Source organism: Mauremys reevesii, linkage group 6 (genome assembly GCF_016161935.1).
Source record: "Mauremys reevesii isolate NIE-2019 linkage group 6, ASM1616193v1, whole genome shotgun sequence".
NCBI lineage: Eukaryota > Metazoa > Chordata > Testudines > Geoemydidae > Mauremys > Mauremys reevesii.
The window spans coordinates 33,578,032-33,604,740 of NC_052628.1; the positions used below are offsets into that span (position 1 = coordinate 33,578,032).

The 26,709-nt window shown below is 45.6% G+C and overlaps 1 protein-coding gene across 10 annotated transcripts in view; it reads right to left on the reverse strand.

Moving 5' to 3' along the window:
* The window catches only part of ANKRD55 (ankyrin repeat domain 55), a 170,856-nt gene that overhangs the window by 13,244 nt on the left and 130,903 nt on the right, over positions 1-26,709 (reverse strand). For all 10 annotated transcript variants that reach the window (XM_039544219.1, XM_039544221.1, XM_039544225.1 and 7 more), the window contains 4 exons: positions 9,534-9,718; positions 7,703-7,870; positions 5,376-6,043; positions 527-628 (listed from right to left, as the gene is read on the reverse strand). In XM_039544219.1, the coding sequence (XP_039400153.1) occupies positions 527-628; positions 5,376-6,043; positions 7,703-7,870; positions 9,534-9,718 (1,123 nt within the window). The remainder of the gene's footprint in view (positions 1-526; positions 629-5,375; positions 6,044-7,702; positions 7,871-9,533; positions 9,719-26,709) is intronic.

Below are 26,709 nucleotides of genomic sequence, written 5' to 3' on the forward strand. Positions count from 1 at the left end.
CTTGGTGTGTGGTAGGCACCAAAGTTCCAGATCTAATTCTCTTTCTGCCCATGATCACAGACAAGGACATATGGGAGATGATGGATTTTTTTCATGTTTCTATAGTAGAGCCATTGTGTATCCATGTTTTTATCACACACAGCAAGCATTGCTCCAAAATGCACCAAGCAGGATACATCTTCACTTTTCAGTGGCACTGTACCTATCATAAGGGTCTACAGCACATTGTCTATAGATCCCTGCTCTTCAGTAGTAAAACATTGCTTTGGAGTATCCAGGAAGGGCTGCTACCAACGTGGTACAAGGTACTTTCACTTCTACTGAAGGCTGCGCATACTACATCTGCAACATATTCCAGCCCCTGCTATCCTAGAATTAAATTCTCCTATATGGTAATGCTGATAACTGTTGCTAGACCAATTATATCAAACACATCTGGGATAAAGAAAAATTAAAAAACAATCCCAATGCAAATACTTTACAGATTCACATAGGAGTGCTACAGTAATTTAGATGCTCTACTTACTTTTCTGAACACAGTGGTCTGGTATGGGAGCTAGATTGTTCCGTACAGGAGTAAAGTCTTTTACTTTGGGTCGGTCTAGGGACATCTGTTGAAAACTTTTCCCTGTGATAGAAAAATATATACATACTATATGTACTTGGAAATAATATGGAGCATGACAGTACTCTACTTGCTGATAGACTAACAACTTCTGTGTTAACATTCAGAAATGGGTACCTTCATGTCTACAGAAAACCAACTGAAAATGGCTAGACAGAAGCTCAGTGGTGATTGCTGATATTTATTTATTTACATTCATTTATAAAAATGAGTTGACATCATTAAGTTGTGCACATAAAAAGTCTACATAACAACATGACTTTGTTACTGTCACTCTGGTTCCCGTTCTCTCATATTGTGCGTAACACTCATTTGTACTGTCTTGTTTAAAATTGGCCCAACATTTTGTAACTAGATCCACATAGGAAGCCAATAAGGCTGAACACTTGCATGTGCGTCCATCCGTAGTATAGACAGTTTGCTGTTCTCATTTCTGAAATGAGGTCTTGAAGTCAGTGTTTCATACCTAAGGGTATGTCTACACTACCTGCTGGATTGGCGGGTAGTGATCGGTTTATCAGGGATCGATATATCGCGTCTCATCTAGACGCGATATATCAATCCCCGAACTCCGGAACTCCACCAGGGCGAGTGACAGTAACGGAGTCGACGGGGGAGCCGTGGCCATCGATTCTGCGCCGTGAGGACAGGAGGTAAGTTGAAATAAGATACTTTGACTTCAGCTACGCTATTCCCGTAGCTGAAGTTACGTATCTTACATCGACCCCGCCCCCTAGTGTAGACCAGGCCTACTGTCCTCTACGTAGACAAGTGTAATTCAGCTCACCAGTACTGGACAAAAGGCCTGATTCAAAGCCCATTGAAAGCAATGGGCATCTGTCCACTGGCTTCTATGGGCTTTGGATCAGGCCAAAATAGCTTTGTTAAAATATGAAGAACACCTGTGGAAATCAGAGATTTTGCCCCACCACTAGAGTCTAAATGCCAGTGAACTCCCTAGACCTGCTTTTCCTTTGTTTGGCATTCTGTTTAGTCCTTAATACAGCCAAAAAACTTCTGGTGCATAGGGTATCATAAATTACCCCTTAGCTTTGAAAAAGGGAGCAGGTCACACAGATCAGATATTACCAGCTCCTTACCCTCTCTGCCAAAACATGATCCCTTTTTCATTATTAGCCCAATTTTTAGATTACTTATCATAGCACTCAAGATGTACTGGGTGCTGTACAAACACATAACAGAGGAGGAGAAGGACCTCGGAGTATTGGTTGATCACAGGATGACTATGAGCCGCCAATGTGATATGGCCGTTAAAAAAGCTAATGCAGTTTTAGGATGCATCAGGCGAGGTATTTCCAGCAAAGATAAGGAGGTGTTAGTACCATTGTACAAGGCACTAGTGAGACCTCATCTGGAATACTGTGTGCAGTTCTGGTCTCCCATGTTTAAGAAGGATGAATTCAAACTGGAACAGGTTCAGAGACGGGCTACTAGGATGATCCGAGGAATGGAAAACCTGTCTTATGAAAGGAGACTCAAAGAGCTTGGCTTGTTTAGCCTAACCAAAAGAAGGTTGAGGGGGGATATGATGGCTCTTTATAAATATATCAGAGGGATTAATATTAAGGAGGAAGAGGAATTATTTAAGCTTAGTACCAATGTGGACACAAGAACAAATGGATATAAACTGGACACTAGGAAGTTTAGACTTGAAATTAGACGAAGGTTTCTAACCATTAGAGGAGTGAAGTTCTGGAACAGCCTTCCAAGGAGAGTAGTGGGGGCAAAAGACATATCTGGCTTTAAGACTAAGCTTGATAAGTTTATGGAGGGATGGTATGATGCAATAGCCTAATTTTGGCAATTAATCAAAGATCAATTGCCAAATTATCAGCAGGTAAGTATGCCCAGTGGTCTGGGATGGGATGTTAGATGGGATGGGATCTGAGTTACTACAGATAATTCTTTACTGGGAGCTGGCTGGTGAGTCTTGCCCGCATGCTCAGGGTTTAATTGATCGCCATATTTGGGGTCGGGAAGGAATTTTCCTCCAGGGCAGATTGGCAGAGGCCCTGGAGGTTTTTCACCTTCCTCTGCAGCATGGGGCATGGGTCACTTGCTGGAGGATTCTCTGCAGCTTGAGGTCTTCAAACTACAATCTGAGGACTTCAATAACTTAGACATAGGTTAGGGGTTTGTTATAGAAGTGGATGGGTGAGATTGTATGGCCTGCATTGTGCAAGAGGTCAGACTAGATGATCATAATGGTCCCTTCTGACTTTAAAGTCTATGAGTCTAACAAGGTATAGTCTTGTGCCTGATGGCTTAGCAATATACGCAACAAACAGATGAACAATAAAGAAGGGCGGGAGGTGGTTACATGGTAGTGGTGGGAAACATCTCATGCACCTGCCTTTCCACCCCATACAGGGGTTCCCTTTCCAATATTGCTTGGAATTTCTGTAATTTATCTCCTTTCCGTTCCACAGAGTGGATGAAGGGTTGTGTCTGTTTTACAAAGGGATATACTGGCAAGGCTCATTTAAGCAAAATGTTCTGTATTGCTGATACCAACTCAAAGCTACAGTTGACAGGAGTTTCTGCTGCAATATTGCCAATGCTTTTTGGGGTAGTTGACCATCCTGGTTCTACCAAGGTCACGCACTGATGGAGACAATCCAAGATGAAGTGTTTTTTCTCCAAATTTGTGCCAGTGGTAAGATGGTAAGGCTCAAAATGCCCAATGCTACCAACACCAAACTCACCTGACATTTATTCAAAGGGCAATCAGTAGATAGATCAGCTGAGCTTTCATTTCCAAGAGTACAAAAAACCGCGAAAAAAAATCCCCAGTTTCATGACAGATGTCTCAGTAGCATTAGCATAAAATATAGCTCTAAATTTTAGCAAAGATAACTCCATATAAGGGCTTAAATGCTGAATTTCAGCTGAGATCATGACTTGAAAATTAACTTCAGTTACTAAAAAAAACCCAAATGACTGATAACCATAATTCTGTCCTATATTTTCAGTGGACAGGAAGTTATATGTAGCAACCATTGTCAGTACTGAAAATGGAGGAAAAGAATATTAACATTTAATTACTATAAAGAGCCAAATGTGTGTGTCTCTCTAATCCCTACCCCCTGTGCAAGATGAAGTAAATGGGCTTTATGAAAGGGCCTCCCCTATATTAAGCCCAGCTGTCTGGTGAGGAACTCTAATTTACTTCCAAACCTCTACAATTCTGCAGGCAGGAAAATGCTGTGAAAGCTACAGAGGACTAAAAATCCAGAGCTAAAGTAAGAGCCATGAGGCTCTGAATTCATAAAGTAAATGCAGTGTTAATAACAGGGATTCAAGTGACCCTAATTACAGCAGCAGACAGATTTTAGACAACACACACAGCTCTTTTCTATCATGATATTTTAAGACAATACCTGGGCTATGCAATATATTCCCATCAACTAGCGAGCTGCCCTTGTTTTATTCATTTCAATGGATGTCCTCTATTCTAGCTTATGGGAATCTTCTTATTGTTGGAAAATTTTCCTTGTTAAAGAGCAGCTGAGCCTGTATACAGACTACTGAACTCTCACAGCGCAAAAAAGTCCGACAGGATTTGTTTCATAGGGGTTGTGTGAAGTGACCATGATGAATTCAATCTAAAGATGATTGCATCACATCAGTCACTGCTAGTTCACCTGGAGTCTTGGGTGCATGTAGTGAGAAGGATGGCAAAGGGGAAGGTGGGGGAAAAAACATCTAGGCAGAGATCTGGGGTCCCAGACCGTGTGAACTTTATCAGCCAAGGTCTGTCAAACTTTTAGGGACCTGGCTCTACTGAACCCCCTACAAATAATTTCTAGCCCTTATTTTCACAGCATCAGTTATTCTGAAATTATCTTGTCTACAGAATCTCTATTACAAATGTAATGAAAGTTCAGCTACTGTGCAGTAAGTAGCTTAGTGGATTGTTCAGTTTTCACTGCCATGCAGGAGGCAGCCACGGCTCAATAGTGATGCATCTGACCAGTTAGGAGTTAGTGTCAGAAAGGAGTCCTTCCCAGTCCTCCTTGAACTAAAGGGTAGTGGGCTCTGACATGGTCCCTCAGCAGCAGTGGTGGTAGATACAAATACTTAAATTACATCTATTCTTGGAATTGGTGTACAAATAGCAGAGGGAGGGGGAGGGGGTTGTTTAATTTTCAGTTAGTATCTAGATATTACGGTGCTTGGTGCACTATAAGATCCCACTTTGGGAAGGTACATAAGCATGTGCTGAAACTGAAGCATGCGAGAAGTACAATTGGGAATGAAGTTAAAATTGCTCGTATGCTTAAATTATCTCCTGAATCAGGGCCTGATAGACAGACTCATGAAGAGACAGATGTGAATCAAAACATGGGATCCCAAACTGCCAAACATCAGCTCCAATTCATTTCAGAACCTTGTAGCTCAGGCTCATCTTTCGTTTCATTATCATTACAGAACAGCTTACAAAATACTAGGTTAAAGCATTTACTCTCTCAGTAAATTTAGCAACTTTAATTCAGCACTGAAGAGAACATAAATTTGAACACAGCACATATAACTGAAATGCTGAAAAGACAATATATTAACTAAAAATCTCTTAAGATGCTGTTTTGGGAATGCATACAGGAAGAATAAACTAAAAAAATTAGAAATATCAGCACTCAGACTTACCTATATTTCCAACATGCCCCTATCCAACCTGCCATGTCTGTAGAGATTAGATGATACGGGGGATATTGAACAAAGAAATTACCTGATGGAGAACTAGGCAGATAGGGAAGGTGGGGAGGGCACAAAAGCACATGGCTGGATCTTTCAGAGAGCAAACCATCTATCAGTTTATCTGAAGAAGTTGCAGTACAGACTTTATATGAGAGTATCTGGTTAGCATCTGTGTTCCAAGGATTGTCTGATAAAATCTGGCAGCTACTTCTGTGATCTAACAAGTCATGTTCACTTCTACTTTTCTGAGACCGGTGTGCAAAATGGTAGGCATTACTACCCAAGGAGACACTTGAAGCTGCACTCTGGGAAGTTGTTAGAAAAGAATTGCCTATAGTAATGGGGGGGAGACTTTGTGTTCTTATTGGAGGAAGTCCATTACACTCTGGCTGCTTCTTTTCTGATATGAGGTACTTCTGGGTGTCTGTGCTCCTTCTTTTAAAGTCAGCAGTGGTCATACAGTCCTCGGAGTTGTCTTTACAGTTTGTGTCCATAATGCAATCGAATGTAGTGATAATGTCATCAACTTCCGAGGTCTCTTCCCTTTGATATCTGTCTCTGCCTCTGTCTTTCTGGTTTGTTTTCTGATCATCTTTCTTCTTTTTGCAGGAGAAGATTTGGTTAAGCATACTGAATCTTCCTTCCTTCTTTAGGATTTTATTGTTCTGTGATGGAGGGTGATGGACTGGCTCCAATCTACTAGAAAATAATAAATAAATAAATATGAGAACAGAAAGTGGAAATCCTGCAGAGTTTTTGTACAAATGTACTGAATCTTAAAAGAAATCTTGCCTGTCTTAGCACACAAAATGAAGACTGTCATATCCAGAAGAAACTGCAGGATGAATTTAAGTAGGTTGAATGGTATTGCCAAAACTGGAATGTAAAGGACACTTATGATCAAAAAAGAAACTAAGAATGGCGCCTTCTGACTCAACTGATCTGCTTTTTGTGTGTATTAAGAGTACATTAGATGATGATGCATTAGCCAAAAATAACAGAGCTTAACTCAAATGCAAGGCTGAATTTGCAGGGCAGGGAGTTAAAAAAAACACCTCTTTTTATTTGGAAACTGAGTAAATTTGGTCTGGAATCTTTGAGACACTAATAGATTTGGAACCTGGGATGCCAATTTTGTGGGCAGTTTTCAGAGTATAAATGCACTTTATGCCAGTACGCTGGGACTCCTTTTAACAAGAAAAAATGCATTGGGATCTTGAAAGACAAAGCGACCTTTGTTTTATGTCAAATTTGAAAGCTGGTATTTCCAACTGCACAACGATCACTAGCACCACGTGAGGGGCAATGGTTCAGCATCGACCAGAGAAGAAAAAAGCCACCGTTAAATCAATGTACTGTACCCCAGCACTTCCCCTGGAGGTTGCTCATCCAAGTGCCGAGCAGACCTCAAACAGTTTTGGGAGCTCTATCAAGATCATAGTGTGCAGTGGTCTGGCCTCAGCAGGTTTGACAGGAGGCTGCTGCTGCCTAAATAATCAACTTCTAGAGGCTGCTCAGGAAGTAGCGTTTGCAGCAGCCTCAAAGATCATTTGAAGTACGTCTTACCCTTTGTAACACAGGAAATAATACTGACTGTTGACTGGAAAGAAAGGGGCAGGATAAAGAAATGTGACAAAAGTCTAAAAAAAAAAAAGGCAGCATGTTAGCTTTCAGTCTTTATAAGTGAGTTTTTCTACTCGTGAAGGAGAACCTAAATGAACAAAATTGGGGCCATTGATAAAAGGAAAAATAATTCGTAAAGAGACAAATAATAAAGCATCTTTAATAGAAGAGGTTTAGCAAAGTGAAAACATGTACACAGAAAGGCACAGAACTAATCATAGACAAAAACATTACGTCAAGGGTGAAAACTATTTTAAAGTTATGGGTATGAAAGCTTATATTATTAACCGTTTATTGAACATGACTATTGTATTTAGTGGGGCAAATTCTGCCGTAGTTACATGAACCAATGGTGGTTACATGAACACATAGCTAACCTCCATGAGCTTCAACAGAAGGCAGATATTTGAGGGCAAAAATTGTCCCATCACATGTATTTTGTGCAGGAGACATTGCTGTATTGATTTACAACTAAATTCATGTTTGATTTGTTCTGAACCCTACCCGAGACAGGTCATTCATTAGTTGACTGACTTTACCATTGCTATTTATAGTGAAGAATTTGAACCAAGCATTGTATAGGAACTGCAGATTAATTTCAGTAGTTTCGCGGCTCTTGCACTCTTTGGTAGCATGCAGAGAGAAGGAAATGTCATTTCTTTCCTACTGATACACTGTTCTAGCAAGTGACCTGCTGGCAAAAGCAAGAGGTTCTTTGATTTCTTGTTCCTTTACCTGTTCTCCTGAGAGAGCAGCTTGATGCATGCTGTGTGCCCACAGTACATTGCATATGTCAGAGGAGTGTTTTCATTGATGTCCCGAGAGCTGCTATCTATCCCCAGCTGCAGCAGTGTCTGTACACAGTCAGCTTTCCCGGCTGCTGCAGCCCAGTGCAGAGGCGTCCTAGGGAAAATATGGAACAAATTAATGACTCAATGAGAACTATTTCAGTACTACCTAACCTGCATCTACACAGAGTGTATCATCTAGCGCTCTCAATGATGTGGTGGTAAAAATGCCTGTGGTTGATCTACATTAACACTCCATGATTGCTAGAACTGGTGGATCTGAACTAGGGAAAGAATTGCCTAAAATTCTCAGTGTGGAGTTTGAAGAAAAGCTTTCTAGTCTCCCTTGTCTGGTGGCAAATCCTTCCCTGGGTCTGCACTGGACCCAGCTGTGACGGTGTAGGGGAAAGGATGCTCTCTCTAGCCACAGAGCAGTAGTGGAGTTACTCTGCCACTGCTACTTCATCTATAAGACTACAGTAGCTTTTTTGCTGCTGTGTTCCTATTACATAGTGGACGATGACCAGCAGAAGACCCATATAGAGGCAGATCCATTTTCTAAATCAAGCTGTCCTGATCCTTTCTTGTGTTGGGGAACCTATTTGATTTTCTGCAACCAGGAACCTCTGAAGTCACAGTGGAAGAAGCATTATTTGGGCCTAGTGTATAGAAAATAATATTTGGCCTCAAAATTTTAACATTACACAGAAAAACTACTGCTTATATTTCTGAAATTGAAATAAGCTGCAGGGTACAGAACATGCCAGATAAGAAAGATTGTGAATGACAACAGGTGAATAAAAGAGGAAGTGTGTGAACATGATGCAACCCATTGATTTCAGTTGAGTGTAACAGGGAACAGAATTGAAAGGACAGCTAATGAGGGCTTATAAGGTATTGTCCAGTCTCCAACATGATATCTCTTAAAGGAAAATGTGAGGGAATTTAATAGAAAATTCTTTTCCCATTCACATATTGAAGATGTTTAGGGTAAAATCTATAGAACCCTGTTGGTTTAATCTCTATTCAGTTGTATAGGAGTTTTCCATAAAGGATTAAATGTGTAAATCCTAAAGGAACAATCCTGAACCCATTGAAGCTAGTGAGACTTTTGACATTGACTTCATGGGGAATAGGATAGGCCTATAACTGATTAAATCTGAGAGCTGTTACTGACAGCCCTCAGGTTCTACTCTTACTGAACTCAATGCCAAAACTCCCATAGACTTTGATGGATGCAGGATCGGGATCCTAAACAGTAGAGGAGGAATCTTCTGCATGTACAATACAATGGTACAAAGTGCTTCCTGTGAGAATGGGAGATGAGGTTCTCAGCATCATGAAAATCAGGCGCTAACATCTTAGCATACCAAGGGTGAAAGCCTGCACCCACTAAAGTCAATGGGAGTTTTGTCATTGACTTCAATGGGGCCAGGGCTTCAACCCAAAGTTGTAAGTTCTTGTTCTGGTATTTTGGAAGGAATGCCTAATTTTAGTGAATCAATTAGTAACAAGCCCATGTGTATAATCACCATCTTTTCCTTCCAGAAATATAGTGTAAAAAACCATTTACATGAGTCAGCAGTTGTATAAATATCATGGCCTGATTTCCAGAGTCACTAAGCGCACATGATTCTCAGAAAATTCAGTTAAATTAAATAGGTCATGGCCTGTGGAACAGGAAACATGATTATTCAACAGACATTCTTAGGCTCAGGTAATACAATGGGACTTAGAGCAGGGGGTTTCCAGCAGTTTCAGTACATTTCCATGAGTACCTGTCATCCACATCAAGGGCCTGCAGATTGCACTCCGGGACTCTAGCCAGCTCACTGATAATGTCACTGTAACCTGCAGCAGCGGCAATGTGCATACACGTCTTCCCATTCTCATCGTCATAGTTTATTATCGATGGACCCTGGTGATGGTTCAGAATGATGGAACACAGAATCCTGTTACCACTCTGGAAAACAAGCAAGGGGAAGAGAAGCATTTAACAATGAAGCACATGTTTTCCTGCACTGTCTGTTCTTGGGAGGAATAAATACAATAACGACATTTTCTGTTTATTTCAGATTTGAGAATTCCTGCCCCTCCCAAAATTGTTTGGTCTGTGAGTTTCCTAGAATGCTTCTGGACATTGTAGAAATAACAAATAAGGTACCACAATAGAAATATCCAAAGAAAGATAGCATATAAACTTACATGAATACTTTCTCAGAAATATTTTGATTTTTTGAAACACAGAATTTAGAGGGATACAAGCATATATATGCATGCGTCCCTTTGAAGAACATTTACATTCTCCTTTATGTTTTTAATCAAGACTATACAAAGCAGTATAAGTCCCCAGACTGGCTTAGGCTCTGTTATTCCCTTCTCTCTGTTCCACACTGGGGATCTTAACTTGGGACTGAATTCTGCACCCCTTCATCATGGCAAGTTGTACTTACGCAAATAGTTCCACTGACTTCAATGGGATTACAATTGTAAGTACTGCTCAGCAAGAGTAAGGGACAGAGAGTTGGACCTTTGATGATTACTCTGTTTTACAACCTTGTTTGTGTTCCAAGCAATGGTACTTTATAAGCCTCTAAATAAACTGGAAAAATGCCAACTGATAATGTGGTAATAAACTGATGGCCACATTGAAATCCAAATATACAATATCCACTGGCTTCCTGTTATCTGCCAAATCAGTAACTGCATCAAAGATAACAAACCTGAGCAGTGTGTTGATTGGAATCTTTTCTCCCTTAAAATATGTCTGAACATTTCATCCAACAGGCCAGTGGTTTTCCAATTTTTCCTCCTTAAAAGTACAGTTCTTCATTTGCCTTTTTATTTTTATAGTCATCAGGTACTTCTAACATGTACGGGGTTTATTGAAAATTCCTCATCTCCGCCTTTTAAAACATTCACTTGCACCTCTCTAGAACTGGCAGTTTCTAGGTTTTTGACTGATCACTTTAATTACCCTAGAGCTTTTTTGTTGAATACTGAGCAAAACAAGGTATTTGAGATTTCAGTTATTTTGTTATTGTTGTTTGTCAGTTATTTCACTAATTCTGCTTCTTATTCTGGAATGGCCCTATGCCCACTACCCTAATTTTTCTCTTTTTCTGAGGTATTTCTTGCAAATCCAGCAGATCCGGTCACATGAGGATTCTACATGAATGGAAGACTCCTTGGGTGGCGTATAACCTATGCACATTCCTTCGTCTACACCAGGATAGAGGGAACATGGCTGGACACCTCTACTCCTGGTGTTCCCAGGCTGCCATGATACCCTCTGGGGTTGGAAGCCAGTAAAAAGTAAAGCAGCCCAAAGGCTGCTGTACTTTATGTTGAGGACAGGATGGGTGCAGCCTAGCATTCAAGAGTATAAAGGTACTTTAACACCATCTCCTCATTTCTCCCCTCCCTGTGATGCTTAACCAAATACTGCTTGGACACAGCTCAGAAACTGGGCCTATGGATTCATGAGGTCTGATGATGATTTCATACCAATGTAAATTAAGTATCAGAGGGATAGTCGTGTTAGTCTGGACCTGTAAAAGCAGCAAAGAATCCTGTGGCACCTTATAGACTAACAGACATTTTGCAGCATGAGCTTTCGTGGGTGAATACCCACTTCTTCAGATGCAAGTTCTTGCATCTGAAGAAGTGGGTATTCACCCACGAAAGCTCATGCTGCAAAACGTCTGTTAGTCTATAAGGTGTCACAGGATTCTTTGCTGCTTTTAATGTAAATTAAGAATAACTCCACTGAAGTCAATGGAGTTACATAGATGAGAATCAGAATGAAGCCCGAATGCTTCCCAGGTGAATCCATGATGTCATTTGTTTGCCCCTAGCCTTGATGCTTCAGCCTCAAAGTGCCCACTGATGCAGTGACTCTCTCAGAACCATACTGTCCTAATGTGATTTTGTTTTGTGCCACTGTTGGAGTGAGATTGTATTATGCAAAAAAACTCTGCTTTAAGGGCCCTGAAAACACGACAGACAAATATTTGTCACTGGATCAGTTAGCAGACGTATTTCTAAAATAACTATCCAGCCACGATCATATTACAGTAGAACCTCAAAGATACGAACACCAGAGTTACGGACTTACCGGTGAACCGGACACCCTCTGAAACCAGAAGTCAATCAGGTAGAAGCGCAGACCAAAAAAACCCCACCCACCCCCACCAAAAACCCCAGGCAAATACTGTACTGCCTCAGGGCTTTAGCCTTAAAGCTCAGGGCTTCAGCCATGTGGGGGTTGGGCCTTAGCTGCAGGAGGGGGCAGTCAGGGCTCTGGGTTTCTAGCACTGGAGCTCAGAGCTTTAGGCCTGGTCTACACTAGGACTTTAAATCGAATTTAGCAGCGTTAATTCGAATTAACCACACCAGGAAGCCGTTTAATTCGACCTAGAGGGCTCTTTAGTTCGAATTCGGTACTCCACCCCGACGAGGGGAGTAGCGCTAAATTCGACATGGCTATCTCGAATTAGGCTAGGTGTGGATGCAAATCGAACTTAGTAGCTCCGTGAGCTATCCCACAGTGCACCACTCTGTTGACGCTCTGGACAGCAGTCCAAGCTTGGATTCTCTGACCAGCCACACAGGAAACGACCCGGGAAAATTTGAATTCCTTTTCCTGTCTTGGCACTTTGAATCTGATGTCCTGGTTGGACATCGGGGCGAGCTCAGCAGCACCTGCAACGATGCAGAGCTCTCCAGCAGAGGAGTCCATGCAATCCCAGAATAGAAAGAGGTCCCCAGCATGGACAGACCAGGAAGTCCTGGATCTGATCGCTGTGTGGGGCGATGAGTCTGTGCTTTCAGAGCTGCGCTCCAACAAACGGAATGCAAAGACCTACGAGAAGGTCTCCAAAGCCATGGCACTCAGAGGATACAGCCGGGATACAACGCAGTGACGCGTGAAAATCAAGGACCTGAGACAAGGCTACCAAAAAGTCAGAGCGGCAAACGGACGCTCTGGAGCCCAGCCCCAGACATGCCGCTTCTACGAGGCACTGCATGCCATTCTAGGTGGGTCTGCCACCACTGCCCCACCAGTGACCGTGGACTCTGAGGATGGCATAGTGTCGACGGGCAGTTCCTCGGCGATGTTCGCCGATGGGGAAGATGAGGAAGGGTTTGTGGAGGACGACGCAGGCGACAGCGCTTACAATACCGCTTTCCCCGACAACCAGGATCTCTTCATCACCCTTACAGAGATCCCCTACCAACCCTCCCCGGCCGTTAACACGGACTCAGAATCAGGGGAAGGATCAGTAGGTAAGTGCTATAAACATGGAAACATTTATTTTTTAAAAAACAGGAATAAAAACTATATAAAAACTATATAAAAAGTTTTCCATATAAAACTATATAAAAAGAAGGTCCACACATATAGGGATGGAACAGAAATCCTCTTGGGACACTTCCACGAAGCTCTCGTAGAGGTGCTCGAAAAGCCTCCGCAGGAGGTTCCTGGGGAGAGGTGCCTTATTTGGTGCTCCGTGGAAGCACACTCTTCCGCGCCAGGCCATCCTAACGTACAGCGGAATCATTGCCTCGACCAGCATGGCAGCATACGGTCCTGGTCTGTGCAGGGATTCTCGCAGCATCCTCTCTCTCTCTCTCCGAGTGACCCGCCTCAGGGTAATCTCGTTCGGCGACTGCTGCATCTAATTAGGGCAATTAGTGTACTGTTACTATTGTGAATGCTTGACTTTTACTTTGCATAGCAATGACCTTTGTTTAACAGCCACGTGTTGGAGGCCGCAGAGGAAAAGCATACAGTGATCTTTCCCGGGCACAGCCGTGAGGGGCTGGAACAGGGTCAGACTTTATGCTTTCCAGATTGCCTTCAGCAGGAGGGCACAGCTATCCATTAACTGTTAAGCAGCCTATAGTGTAGGGCTTACCAGGCCTGGCTGCTACATGGATTCAGCTGTACCGCCCCGCTTGTCCGATCTCCTGTGCAAGACCGCAGCCAATGAAAGCGTATTCCGAAATCTCGAACTTGTCCTGAGAGCTCGTGAGACTAGGTGCCCTGTATGGTCTTGTTCACAGAAACTGAGTAGACTGTGTTCAGTGTTCGCAAACATGTATCTTTTCAAGGAAATCACTTCCTTTTTCCCATCACACAGCTGCGGCTCTTTCACGAACTGCCCCGGCATCCCCCTCACAGAGGCTGGCGCAGATTAGGCGGCGAAAGAAAAAGACTAGGGACGACATGTTCTCGGAACTGATGGCCTGCTCCAGAGCCGAGGCGGCCGAGCAGAGACAGTGGAGGGAGACCCTATGTCAGCACCAGCGCTCACACAGCGAACGGGAGGACAGGTGGCGGCAGGAAGACCAGCAGGCGACTCAAACGCTGCTTGGGCTAATGAGGGAGCAAACTGACATGCTCCGGCGCCTTGTAGATGTTCTGCAGGACTGCAGGCAGGAGGAGAGAGCCCCCCTGCACTGTATCTGCAACTGCCATCCCCCGCCACAAAGTCCTGTCCCCCCCTCACCCAAAATAACAAGAAGGAGGGGCGCTAGGGGCCGTGAAAACTGTCACTGCACCCCAGCAGAGCGCTCATGTACCACACAGCTCTCATGCCATAAATTTTGAGAAGTGCTTCCCTTCCTGGATCACCCAGTCCCAAATCCAAGTTTCATCCCCCCACTGTGTAGTTGAGTATTAAAAGTAGTTTGTTGTTATTCACTGTTTCCGTCACGTTTTTCTTGTCAGAAGACTTTGTGTGAAGGGGGGGAGGGGTTTTTTAATTGCATAGGACAGCCTCCATTACCAGGGTACAGACTTGGGGGCAGGATCAACAGCAGGACACACACAGACTGCAGTCACTAGGCACCAGGGTCAGTCTGGGAGGTGTATGCTGCCCCGGGTCAGTCTGGGAGGTGTATGCTGCCCCAGGGTCCTAGCGCCTGCCATCCACAAATGGCAAGGCAGGCTGCCCTTACCATGCCCTTCCACCCTAGCCACGAGCCTCTCCGATGCCCTGAGCCCCAGCAAGAGCCCTCATCCACGGACACATACTCGCCCTTCCCACACACCCCTCACCCCTTCCTACGCCCCAACCCCCAGCCCAGAGCCTGCATCCAAACTCTGTCCCAAAGACGGCACCCCTCACCCCTTCCTGCAAACCCACCCCTTCCTGCACACCCACCTGCAACCGTCCTCCCCCCAGAGACCGCTGTAGGAGCAGAAGCCTGTCATTCCTCTAGTGTAGAAGCGGTCTGTACATCAGTGCACACCGTACCCACCACAGTCTGCGTCCATGTTTCAACCCTAGAACAGGAATTCATAATTAAAGAAAACTTTGTTAATAATCAGTGTTCCATTAAATTTATTTTAAAACGTGTGTTGGAAGGGGGGAAACCTGGAGAATGGGGTATGTAACCGCAGATCGAAGTCAACAGTCACTGAAACAGGCTCAGGTTCAGCTTCTCTGTAAATCAAGTGGACAGTGATAGGTTACCCTGCTCTCCGAGGAACCTAGCTTTCAAAGCCTCCCGGATGCACAGCGCTTCCCGCTGGGATCTTCTATCGGCACGGCTGTCTGGCTGAGCGTAATCAGCAGCCAGGCGATTTGCCTCAACCTCCCATCCTGCCATAAAGGTCTCCCCCTTGCTCTCACAGAGATTGTGGAGCACACAGCAAGCAGCAATAACAACGGGGATATTTTTTTCGCTGAGGTCCGAGCGAGTCAGTAAGCTCCGCCATCTCCCCTTGAGACGTCCGAAAGCACACTCCACCACCATTCTGCACTTGCTCAGCCGGTAGTTGAAGAGTTCCTTCTCACTGTCCAAGGCGCCTGTATAGGGCTTCATGAGCCAGGGCATTAGCGGGTAGACTGGGTCCCCGAGGATCACTGTAGGCATCTGCACATCCCCAACCATTATTTTGTGGTCCGGGAAGAAACTACCTGCCTGGAGGCGTTTAAACAGACCAGAGTTCCTGAACACACGCGCGTCATGAACCTTGTCCGGCCACCCGACGTAGATGTTGGTAAAACGTCCCCTATGGTCCACCAGTGCTTGCAGCACCATAGAAAAGTAGCCCTTTCAGTTAATGTACTGGCTGGCCTGATGGGCTGGTCCCAGGATAGGGATGTGAGTCCCATCTATAGCCCCACCGCAGTTTGGGAATCCCATCGTGGCGAAGCCATCTCTGACGACCTGGACGTTTCCTAGAATCACTACCTTTGAGAGCAGTTGCTCAACGATTGCGTGGGCTACTTGAATCACAGCAAGCCCTACGGTAGATTTGCCCACTCCAAAGTGGTTCGCTACTGACCGGTAGCTGTCTGGCGTTGCAAGTTTCCAGAGGGCTATGGCCACTCACTTCTGCACAGTCAGGGCTGCTCGCATCCGGGTGTCCTGGCACTTCAGGGCAGGGGCCAGCAAGTCACAGAGTTCAAGGAAAGTGCCCTTACGCATCCTGAAGTTTCGCAGCCACTGTGATTCATCCCAGACCTGCAGCACTATGCGGTCCCCCCAGTCCGTGCTTGTTTCCCGGGCCCAGAATCACCGTTCCACACCATGAACTTGACCCATTGCCACCATGATCGCCACTGCGCGGCGTACCCTGCTTTGTGAGAGGTCTGCGCCACTCTGTGACTTCCTGTCCTCACCGCGCTGACGGAGCCTCCTCGCCCGATTTCTCAGTAGCTGACGGTGGAAGAGGTGGACGATAAGGTGCGAGGAGTTGACAACGGCCATAAGTGCAGCGATGATCGCAGCGGGCTCCATGCTCGCAGTGCTGTGGCGTCCGTGCTGTAACTGACCAGAGAAGGGCGCGAACAGATTTCCCGCCGGCGCTTTCAGGGAGGGAGGGCGTGATTGATGGTTCAATGACGACAGTTACCCAAAACCACCCTCGACACATTTTTTCCCCCAGCAGGCATTGGGGGCTCTACCCAGCATTCCAATGGGCAGCGGGGACTGCGGGAACTGTGGGATAGCTTCCCACAGTGCACCGCTTCCAAAGTCGACGCTGGCCCCGTTACTGTGGACTCAGACAGTCGAATTAGTGTATTTAGTGTGGATACACAAATTCGACTTCATAAGGTCGATTCCACAAATTCGAGTTAAGTAGATTCGAAATAGTCTTGTAGTGTAGACGTACCCTTAGACAGGGGTGTGGGGGAGCGCTGGGGCCCCGCAGCTGTGCTCCTGGTTTCAGCCCTGCAAGGGGTGCTGGGACTCAGGGCTTTAGCTACAAGGGGAGTGCCAGTTTCAGCCCAAGTGCTTCCCCCATAGCTAAAGCCCCGAGCCCTGTTTTGGGTCCCCCCCAGTGAAGCAGGGAGATCCCTGAGCCCTGGCTCCCCTGAGGGGCTGAAGTCGGGATTGGAACCACAGGGCTGAAGCCCCAACTGTGGCACTACCCCCAGGTCTAAAGCACTGAGCCCTGGTGCTCCAGTGGGGCAGAAGCCCTGAGCCTCCACCCTGAGAAGCCCTGACTTCCCCTCCCTGCCCTGAGCCCTGACTCTCCCCACTCTGCGGCTGCAGCACCAACCCCCCATGTGGCTGAAGTCCATAACCTCCTCTTCAGAGTTACGGAACATTTCATAGTTATGGAAAACCTCCATTCCGGAAATGTCCATAACTCTGAGGTTCTACTGTATATCCTTTCCTCACACACAACTATTTCAAATTTGATGACAATATATATCTCCAGATCAGTGGCACCGCTATGGGTACCCGCATGGCCCCACAATATGCCAATATTTTTATGGCCGACCTGGAACAACGCTTCCTCAGCTCCCGTCCACTCACGCCCCTTCTCTACCTACGCTACATGATGACATCTTCATCATCTGGACCCATGGGAAGGAGACTCTGGAAGAATTCCACCAAGATTTCAACAGCTTCCACCCTACCATCAACCTCAGCCTGGACCAATCTACATGGGAGGTCCACTTTCTCGACACCACAGTGCAAATAAGTGATGGTCACATTAACACCACCCTATACCGAAAACCTACCGACCGCTATGCCTACCTTCATGCCTCCAGCTTCCATCCTGGGCACACCACAAGATCCATTGTCTACAGCCAAGCACTGAGGTACAACCGCATCTGCTCTAACCCCCTCAGACAGAGACCAACACCTAGAAAATCTCCACCAAGCATTCTCAAAACTACAGTACCCACACGAGGAAATAAGGAAACAGAGCCAGATGTGTACCCAGAAGCCTCCTACTGCAAGACAAACCCAAGAAAGAAACCAACAGGACTCCACTGGCCATCACATACAGTCCCCAGCTAAAACCCCTCCAACGCATCATCAAGGATCTACAACCCATCCTGGACAATGATCCCACACTTTCACAGGCCTTGGGTGGCAGGCCAGTCCTCGCCCACAGACAACCTGCCAACCTGAAGCATATTCTCACCAGTAACTGCACACCGCATCATAGTAACTCTAGCTCAGGAACCAATCCATGCAACAAACCTCGATGCCAACTCTGCCCACATATCTACACCAGCGACACCATCACAAGACCTAACCAGATCAGCCACACCATCACTGGTTCATTCACCTGCATGTCCACCAATGTAATATATGCCATCATATGCCAGCAATGCCCCTCTGCTCTGTACATCGGCCAAACTGGACAGTCTCTAATGAAAAGGATAAATGGACACATTAGGAATGGCAATATACAAAAACCTGTAGGAGAACACTTCAACCTCCCTGGCCACACAATAGCAGATCTTAAGGTGGCCATCCTACAGCAAAAAAACTTCAGGACCAGACTTCAAAGAGAAACTGCTGAGCTTCAGTTCATTTGCAAATTTGACACCATCAGCTCAGGATTAAACAAAGACTGTGAATGGCTAGCCAACTACAGAACCAGTTTCTCCTCCCTTGGTTTTCACACCTCTACTGCTAGAACAGGGCCTCATCCTCCCTGATTGAACTAACCTCGTTATCTCTAGCTTGCTTCTTGCTTGCATATATATACCTTCCCCTGGAAATTTCCACTACTTGCATCCAAAGAAGTGGGTATTCACCCACGAAAGCTCATGCTGCAAAATGTCTGTTAGTCTATAAGGTGCCACAGGATTCTTTGCTGCTTTTACAGATCCAGACTAACACGGCTACCCCTCTGATACTTGTATATCCTTTGTGCTTTCCAAAGGCTACCAAATAACCAAGGACTCCTTGAGGAAAAGCTGTTTGGCTGAAGTGTTGGTTTGTCCCTGTCTTTGTTGTAAGTATTGTTCAAATAAAAGTTGTATGACTGACATTGTCTATTTGATACCTTATATGTATATGGAAATTTCTGTAAAGAGTGCACAGCGTTTATCAAGTACTATGATTATGACTAAAACTAGTTGCGATCTTTCCCCCTTCTAGCACAGTATTGTATCAACTGGTTTCTGTGGATGAGTTACTGATGTGGTTTTAACAAACGAGCTTGCTCCTGCGGGTTCTTTATTCTGTACTAGAAGAAGCAGAACTTTCCATTATTTTTGTTGAGGATTCATTTGTTGGTACCCTCGGAGAAGATGAATCATGGATGCTGCAGTTTGATAAGATACAGACAATTAAAACAGATGTGGGCATGCAAAAGGTGTGGGGGCATGCCCCTTACTCATATTCTGGCATTCAGGGAGGGGGTTACACACAGATCATCTGCTAGGAAGATGTCTGTTAATCATCTGTTATTCACCTGTTGTTTCCATCACAAAGCTCCATCCCATTACAATTGAACACCCTGGCATACCTTAAATTGTCAGTGGCTCATCTAAGGGTTAGATCACAGCTGGCCCTGCATGTGTATTCTCTGGATTACTGTTACCATCAGTAGTGCTAGACATATTGCAGGGAACATGGAGGTGTCATGACCTCATTCCTCTTCCACAGTAGCTGGTGGACTGGAAAAGCGACATGGCAAGTCTTCCGTTGAAGGGCTTGCATTTAGGGGGGAAATCAGCTAAGCTCTGGTTAGTTGTTTTGATGATCTGATTATGCTAGTGAGTTTCTAGCTGAATATTAGCATCCAAAGCAGTGGACAAGCCCTTTTGTTTATTATAAATCAAAATAAATAAGTGTTTATATGCAAAGGTAGAGGCCAATTTTTGAAATATCGCTGTAAGAACAGATGTAAATAAGGAGGATTTAAGTAAATAAAAGTTATTTGCAATTCTTTATTATTCACTTTTTGAATATCAACAGCCCAACCGTTCAGCCCGCACTTCTATGGAAAAATCTATCCTTGTCAGAAGTCACTTTCACTCCAATGGGAGGACCCTATTTGCATGAGGAAAGATTACTGATGTGAGTACGTTGAAGAATGAGGGACTGGAGGGTGAGGCCTGATTCTGATTTTTTTTAAGTAGACATTTTCTTTGAAGTTTCACAAAGTTAAATAGTCACCACCCCCTCCTTAGGCATTCCTAGGAAAACACATGAAACCAGCAGAGAGCAAGTTAAGTTTTAAAATGAGAAAGCTGTCTGAAACCACAAGCAAACTCTACCTAGCAAAGAGTTACAGGTTACACACCTTATCCAAACCTAATCCACCAACACACACACAGGGCTAGACCATGGTCCTAAAGGAAACACCCCCTGTGAACTAGGAAACTGTTTTCTTTATTATACCTTTTGAGGGAGGGATCGCCTCTCCCCAAAGAAACTCAGGGGTCTCCAAGATGCTCCTGAATCACGGGATTCAGAAGGGACTCAGGGCCATCCATATGCAGATCCTGCACTTCTGCATTGCCACAGGTGACTTTGGCTCCAGCCTGTGCTGTCAGCTATTCCCCCCTGAAGTGGTTCCCCAGCACATTGGGGGTTCATCAGGCCATATTAACTTTCCTCAAGGGCTGTCTGTGGGAGATGGAGGGTGGGGAATATTTCCTCTACCTAGTGCTCCCACCTCCTGGAGCCTGCCTCCTCCCTCCACCTTCTCTATATGGAAATCCCCCAGGCCACAGGAGAGTCTTCTGTGGAGCCTAGTGGGAGAGAAAGGAGTACTGCTGAAGAGGCAGCCAAGATCCTTCCACAAACAAAGGGCGCCCTCTACCCGCAGCTCCAAAGGGTACAGTCTTGTTCTCAGAGAGCCTGAACTTCAATTAACATCTCCGTAAGGCCTGGTCTACACTAGGTGTTTAAACCGGTTTTAGGAGCGTAAAACCGATTTAACGCCACACCCGTCCACACTGAGAGGCCCTTTATATCGATATAAAGGGCTCTTTAAACCGGTTTCTGTACTCCTCCCTAACGAGAGGAGTAGCGCTAATATCGGTATTACCATAGCGGATTGGGGTTAGTGTGGCCGCAGATCGACGGTATTGGCCTCTGGGCGGTATCCCACAGTGCACCACTGACCGCTCTGGACAGCAATCTGAACTCGGATGCAGTGGCCAGGTAGACAGGAAAAGCCCCGCGAACTTTTGAATATTTCCTGTTTGCCCAGTGTGGAGCTCCGATCAGCACGTGTGGCGATGCAGTTAAAAATCAAAATAAAGAAAGAGCTCCCGCATGGACCATGTGGATGTGATCGCTGTAAGGGCAGGCAAATCTGTTCTATCAGCGCTCCGTTACAGAAGACGAAATTCAAAATCATTTTTAAAAAATCTCCAGACAGACGCCATAGCAGGGGCTCAGCGCACTGCTGCGTGACAAGCGTAACGGAAAGCCAAGGAATCAAATGGACACTCATGGACTGGAGGACTCAAGCTATCCCACAGTTCCTGCAGTCTCCGAAAAGTATTTGCATTCTTGGCTGAGCTCCAAATGCTTCTAGGGTCAAACACAGTGTCCGCGGTGGGTCAGGGCATAGCTTGGCAATTTACGCACCCCCCCCCCACCCCCAGAAGTGAAAGGGAAAAAAATCCTCTCTTGACTCTTTAACATGTCACCCTATCTTTACTGAATGCTGCAGATAGATGCGATGCTGCAGCACTCAACACCAACATCCTTGCTTCCCCCCCCCCCGCCATGGGTGGCTGATGGTGCAATATGACTGGTACCCATCTTCATCATCAGCCTATTGGCACATGGTGCAGTGCAAAAGGACTGGTAACCATGATCATCTTATTACCAATTTATGGTATGGTAGATGGTACAGTATGGCTGGTAACCATCTCTGCTGTCATGCAAAAGCAAAAGCATGCTGCTGTGTAGCGCTGGTGAATCGCCTCTGTCAGCGGCATCTAGTACACATACGGTGACAGGCACAAAAGGCAAAACAGGCTCCATGGTTGCCATGCTATGGCATCTGCCAGGGCAATCCAGGGAAAAAAGGCGTGAAATGCTTGTCTGCTGTTGCTTTCCCAGAGGAAGGAGTGACTGATGACATTTACCCAGAACCACCCGCGACAATGATTTTTGCCCCATCAGGCACTGGGATCTCAACCCGGAAATTCCAAGGGGCGGGGGAGGCTGCGGGAACTATGGGATAGCTACGGAATAGCTACCCACAGTGCAACGCTCCAGAAATCGACGCTAGCCTCGGACCGTGAACGCACACCACCGATTTAATGTGTTTAGTGTGGCCGTGCACACTCGATTTTATACAATCTGTTTTGCTAAACCGGTTTATGTAAAATCGGAATAATCCCGTAGTGTAGACGTACCCTAAGTAGGACTAAGAAAAGCTGTCAAGTCTTCCCATATAAATCCAAACAAATAATCTACGATTTCATCATACAACATGTACTAATGAAAGTTTAATTGTTGCCAAGGAGCAAATGTTTCTGGACACAAGTTTGATAAACTTAGCATCATTCAAATAACATGAACTTGCACTGCACTAGATCAGAAGTGGGTTTTTTTGTTTTGTTTTGTTTTTAAACGTGAATTCTTTTTATTTCCCTTCTGATTTTTGAGTTTTTAGAGTTCATGTTTTCCAACTTCTCTCTGCAATCCTGTAGCCTAGAAACTTTTTTTTTTAAATGAAAGCTGAGATTTTTATATAAATTACCTGACTCCAGGAGCTGGAACTTTAAGAAAAAGACCAAATTCTGTGAAGTTGTTTGTAATAGTCATGAGAATTGGCAACACAGCACAGTGAGGAAACCTTTTTAAGGTGTTTCTAGAACCTTTGTCACTGCAATATAAGTGGCAGCATTATCTGGGATTTAGAACATTTTAAAGAAATTACATTTGGTCTCAACTTTAGTAAACAGGCTTTCATGATGCAACTAAGTTTCCTTCTGGTTACAAAGATTACTGCTTATTTGACTGAAAGGGGAAAAACAGCGTCTGAGGCCTTGTTTAAATAGAGCAAGTGAAACTACAGGTATGACAGGACAGGGTGTTCACTCATGTACAGACATTCTCCTGTGTTTGTGCTGAAATCACATGCAAAGCTCCTAGTGAAGCCAAGGGGAAGAGTGTACACATATGCAAGGGAAGTATTTGGCTCTAAGTAGGTGCACAGTTTGGCACCTGTTTGACTGTTCCACTACATGGAAGTAGCCATGCTAATGTGTTAGAATGGTGGGCCCAGTTCAACACTGCTTGTTCAGCGGTATGAACTGGAGTATTTTCATGTGTGAAAGAGATGAGGGGTGGGGGACAGCAGTAGGGATCTCTAGAGTAATTTTGGCTATCTCTGGGGGAGTGCATGCTGGAGCAGGGGCTCTCACCACCCATTTTTATGGTGTAGCGAGCATTACCCTACTGAATTGGGCCAGCTGCATGGAGGTGGGTGGAGGTACCATGGTTTCGCCTCACCCCACCAGGAGGTCAGAATTCAACGTACTGTAGCTGGTGCCTTGTGTCCTGTATTGCTCCCATGCAGGACCAGACACAGCCTGCCCCCAGCTTCCTGACTTTCAGTTTCTAGGTACTTTTGTTGCATAAATGAAAATACTTTGGGCCTGATTCACTACTGTGGCCTGCCTCCATTAGAGCTGTATACACTGACACAGCAACACTGATGGAGCTGAACCAGTGCAAACCCGTAGCACACATCTGCTGCACGGGTGTAAACTGTGACGTGCTCTAATATCTTACTCTAGTTTCAAAGGAGTTGTTTTTTTACTCTGATGCAGCATGTCTACAATAGGGGTTCACACTAGGGCAGCTACATCACTGCCCTAGTTGCTCTTCCTGTACAACCAACTTCTGTTTGAGGCAAGGCCTGTCTGGTGCACTAGTGTCACGGGCCTGGAACTCTGGTGGGGAAATCATCAGATGCACAAACTCTCTTTGTTTTCACCTTGCTGAGTACTGAACATGCATTCTTTGAAACTGTAGGCAGAGGAAGTGTATTTATCTCCCACTCACACACACTAACTGTAATGGGGCATGATGGTGTAATGGTGTATGTTTTAGCAATATCTACCTACGCTGCCTCTTTTCTGTGCCTTCTGGCACAGGTTTCTTTACTATGCCTGATGTTTCATCTGCTGCTTTCCCAGGAAAGAAAGCACAAGGCCCTATTCAGCTGAAAACAGCTCCTGCAGCTGCTGCCTCTGGGAGTTCTCTAGGCCTCTTGTGCTCCACAGATGTTTAGCGCAGCTCTTACGGGAAAAATATCCCTGCTTCAGCAGCTCCAGAAGTGGTTACTAGACATCCCTTGTCACTGCCGCCTCCACAGCACAGTCCTGGGACTCCACCTCTAGGCTCTTGTGAAAAAGTTTGTGGGTATCCACTGAGCATTTTCAGAGTTTCCCAGATCTCAGACTGTGGCAATGAGTCTAAATACGTGTCTGTAAGCTTGGCAGGAGCTTTCAACAGACCAAAGCCTTATCCTGCCTGGCAGCAGTTATTAGCTTCTATTTGCCCTTATATAGGCAGGGAGGTAGAGAGAAACAGCTGTCAAATATTTCTCCCTGGCTAAGCTCAAGTTAGAGAAGAACACTAAGGCCTGGTCTACACTACACAGTTAGGTGGATGTAAGGCAGCTTATGTTGACTTAATTATGTCAGTGTATACACTACAGCCTTGTCTTGTGAGGTAATTGCCCTACTACACCGACAAACATACATGACATACATGAGAAGTGTAGGGCTTATGTCAGTGTAGTTAGGGTGATGCAGTGTCTACCTTACATCAGGTGTCTTGTCAATTTCATGGTTCTACACTGCTGCCAGGAGGCTCCCCACTCAGGGAGGAGAGAAGCTTGGGCAGTTGTTCCCCTCCCCGACTTCCGCCAAGAGCTGGGTGGGGCAACTGAGCTCCAGGCAGGAGGGCTCTTAGCCCACCACACTGCCCTCTTCAGTTGGAGGAAGCGCTCCTGGTGAGGACATGCATCACTGAAGGTATGTCTACACTACGGGATTATTCCAATTTTACATAAACCGGTTTTGTAAAACAGATTGTATAAAGTCGAGTGCACGCAGCCACACTAAGCACATTAATTCGGTGGTGTGCGTCCATGGTCCGAGGCTAGCATCGATTTCTGGAGCGTTGCACTGTGGGTAGCTATTCCATAGCTATCCCATAGTTCCCACAGTCTCCCCCACCCCTTGGAATTCTGGGTTGAGATCCCAGTGCCTGATGGGGCAAAAATCATTGTCACTGGTGGTTCTGGGTAAATGTCTTCACTCATCCTTCCTCCGGGAAAGCAATGGCAGACAATCATTTTGCGCCCTTTTTCCCTGGATTGCCCTGGCAGATGCCATAGCATGGCAACCATGGAGCCTGTTTTGTCTTTTGACACTGTCACCGTATGTGTACTGGATGCCGCTGACAGAGGCGATACTGCAGCGCTACACAGCAGCATTCATTTTCTTTTGCATGATAGCAGAGACGGTTATCAGCCATTCTGTACCGTCTGCTGCCATTGTAAATTGGCAATGAGATGACAGTTATCAGTCGTTCTGTACTGTCTGCTGCTGTCATGGGTGCCCCTGGCTGAGGTCGGCCGGGGGCGCAAAGACAAAAATGGGAATGACTCCCCCACTCAATTCCTCCTTTATGGTATCTAAAAATAGACTTAGTCCTGCCTAGAATATGGGGCAAGTGTACTAGAGAACCAGTGAATCAGAGAACCAGAGAGCACAGCCGCTCCGTGTCAGATCCCGCAGAAATGATGAGCTGCATGCCATTCACAGGGGGTGCCCCTGCAACAACCCCACCCATTGCTTTCCTCCTCCCCCAACCCTCCTGGGCTACCGTTGCAGTGTCCCCCCATTTGTGTGATGAAGTAATAAAGAATGCAGGAATAAGAAACACTGACTTGTTAGTGAGATAAAATGAGGGGGAGGCAGTCTCCAGCTGCTATGATAGTCCAGGCAGGACATTAAACGGTGCAGGGGAGAGGAACCCAGCATCCCACTGCTATGATAGTCCAGGCAGTACAGAATCTTTTCTTTAGACATGAAGGGCGGGGGATGATGGAGCTCAGCCCCCAGTTACTATGATGAAGATGGTTACCAGCCGTTCTGTACCATCTACTGGGAATGACCGGGAGTCATTCCTATTTTTACCCAGGTGCCCCCGGCCGACCTCACCTGAGGCCAGCCAGGAGCACTCACAGGCTAATGATGACGATGGATAGCAGTCATATTGTACCATCTGCCACCGGGGAGGGGGGGAGAGGATGCTGTTGTTCACTGCCGCAGCATCGCGTCTACCAGCAGCATTCAGTAGACATAGGGTGACACTGAAAAAAGTCAAGGAACGATTTTTTTCCCTTTTCTTTCCATGGGTGGGGGTGTGGGGGGTTAAATTGATGAGCTATACCCTGAACCACCCTGGACAATGTGTTTGACCCTTCAAGCATTAGGAGCTCAGCCGAGAATGCAAATGCTTTTCAGAGACTGCGGGATAGCTGGAGTCCTCAGTATCCCCTCCCTCCCTCCCTCCCTGAGCGTCCATTTGATTCTTTGGCTTTCTGTTACGCTTGTCATGCAGCACTGTGCTGAGTCCCTGCTGTGGCCTCTGTCTGGAGATTTTTTTCACATGCTTTGGCATTTCCTCTTCTGTAACGGAGCTGTGATCGAACAGATTTGCCTCCCCATACAGTGATCAGATCCAGTA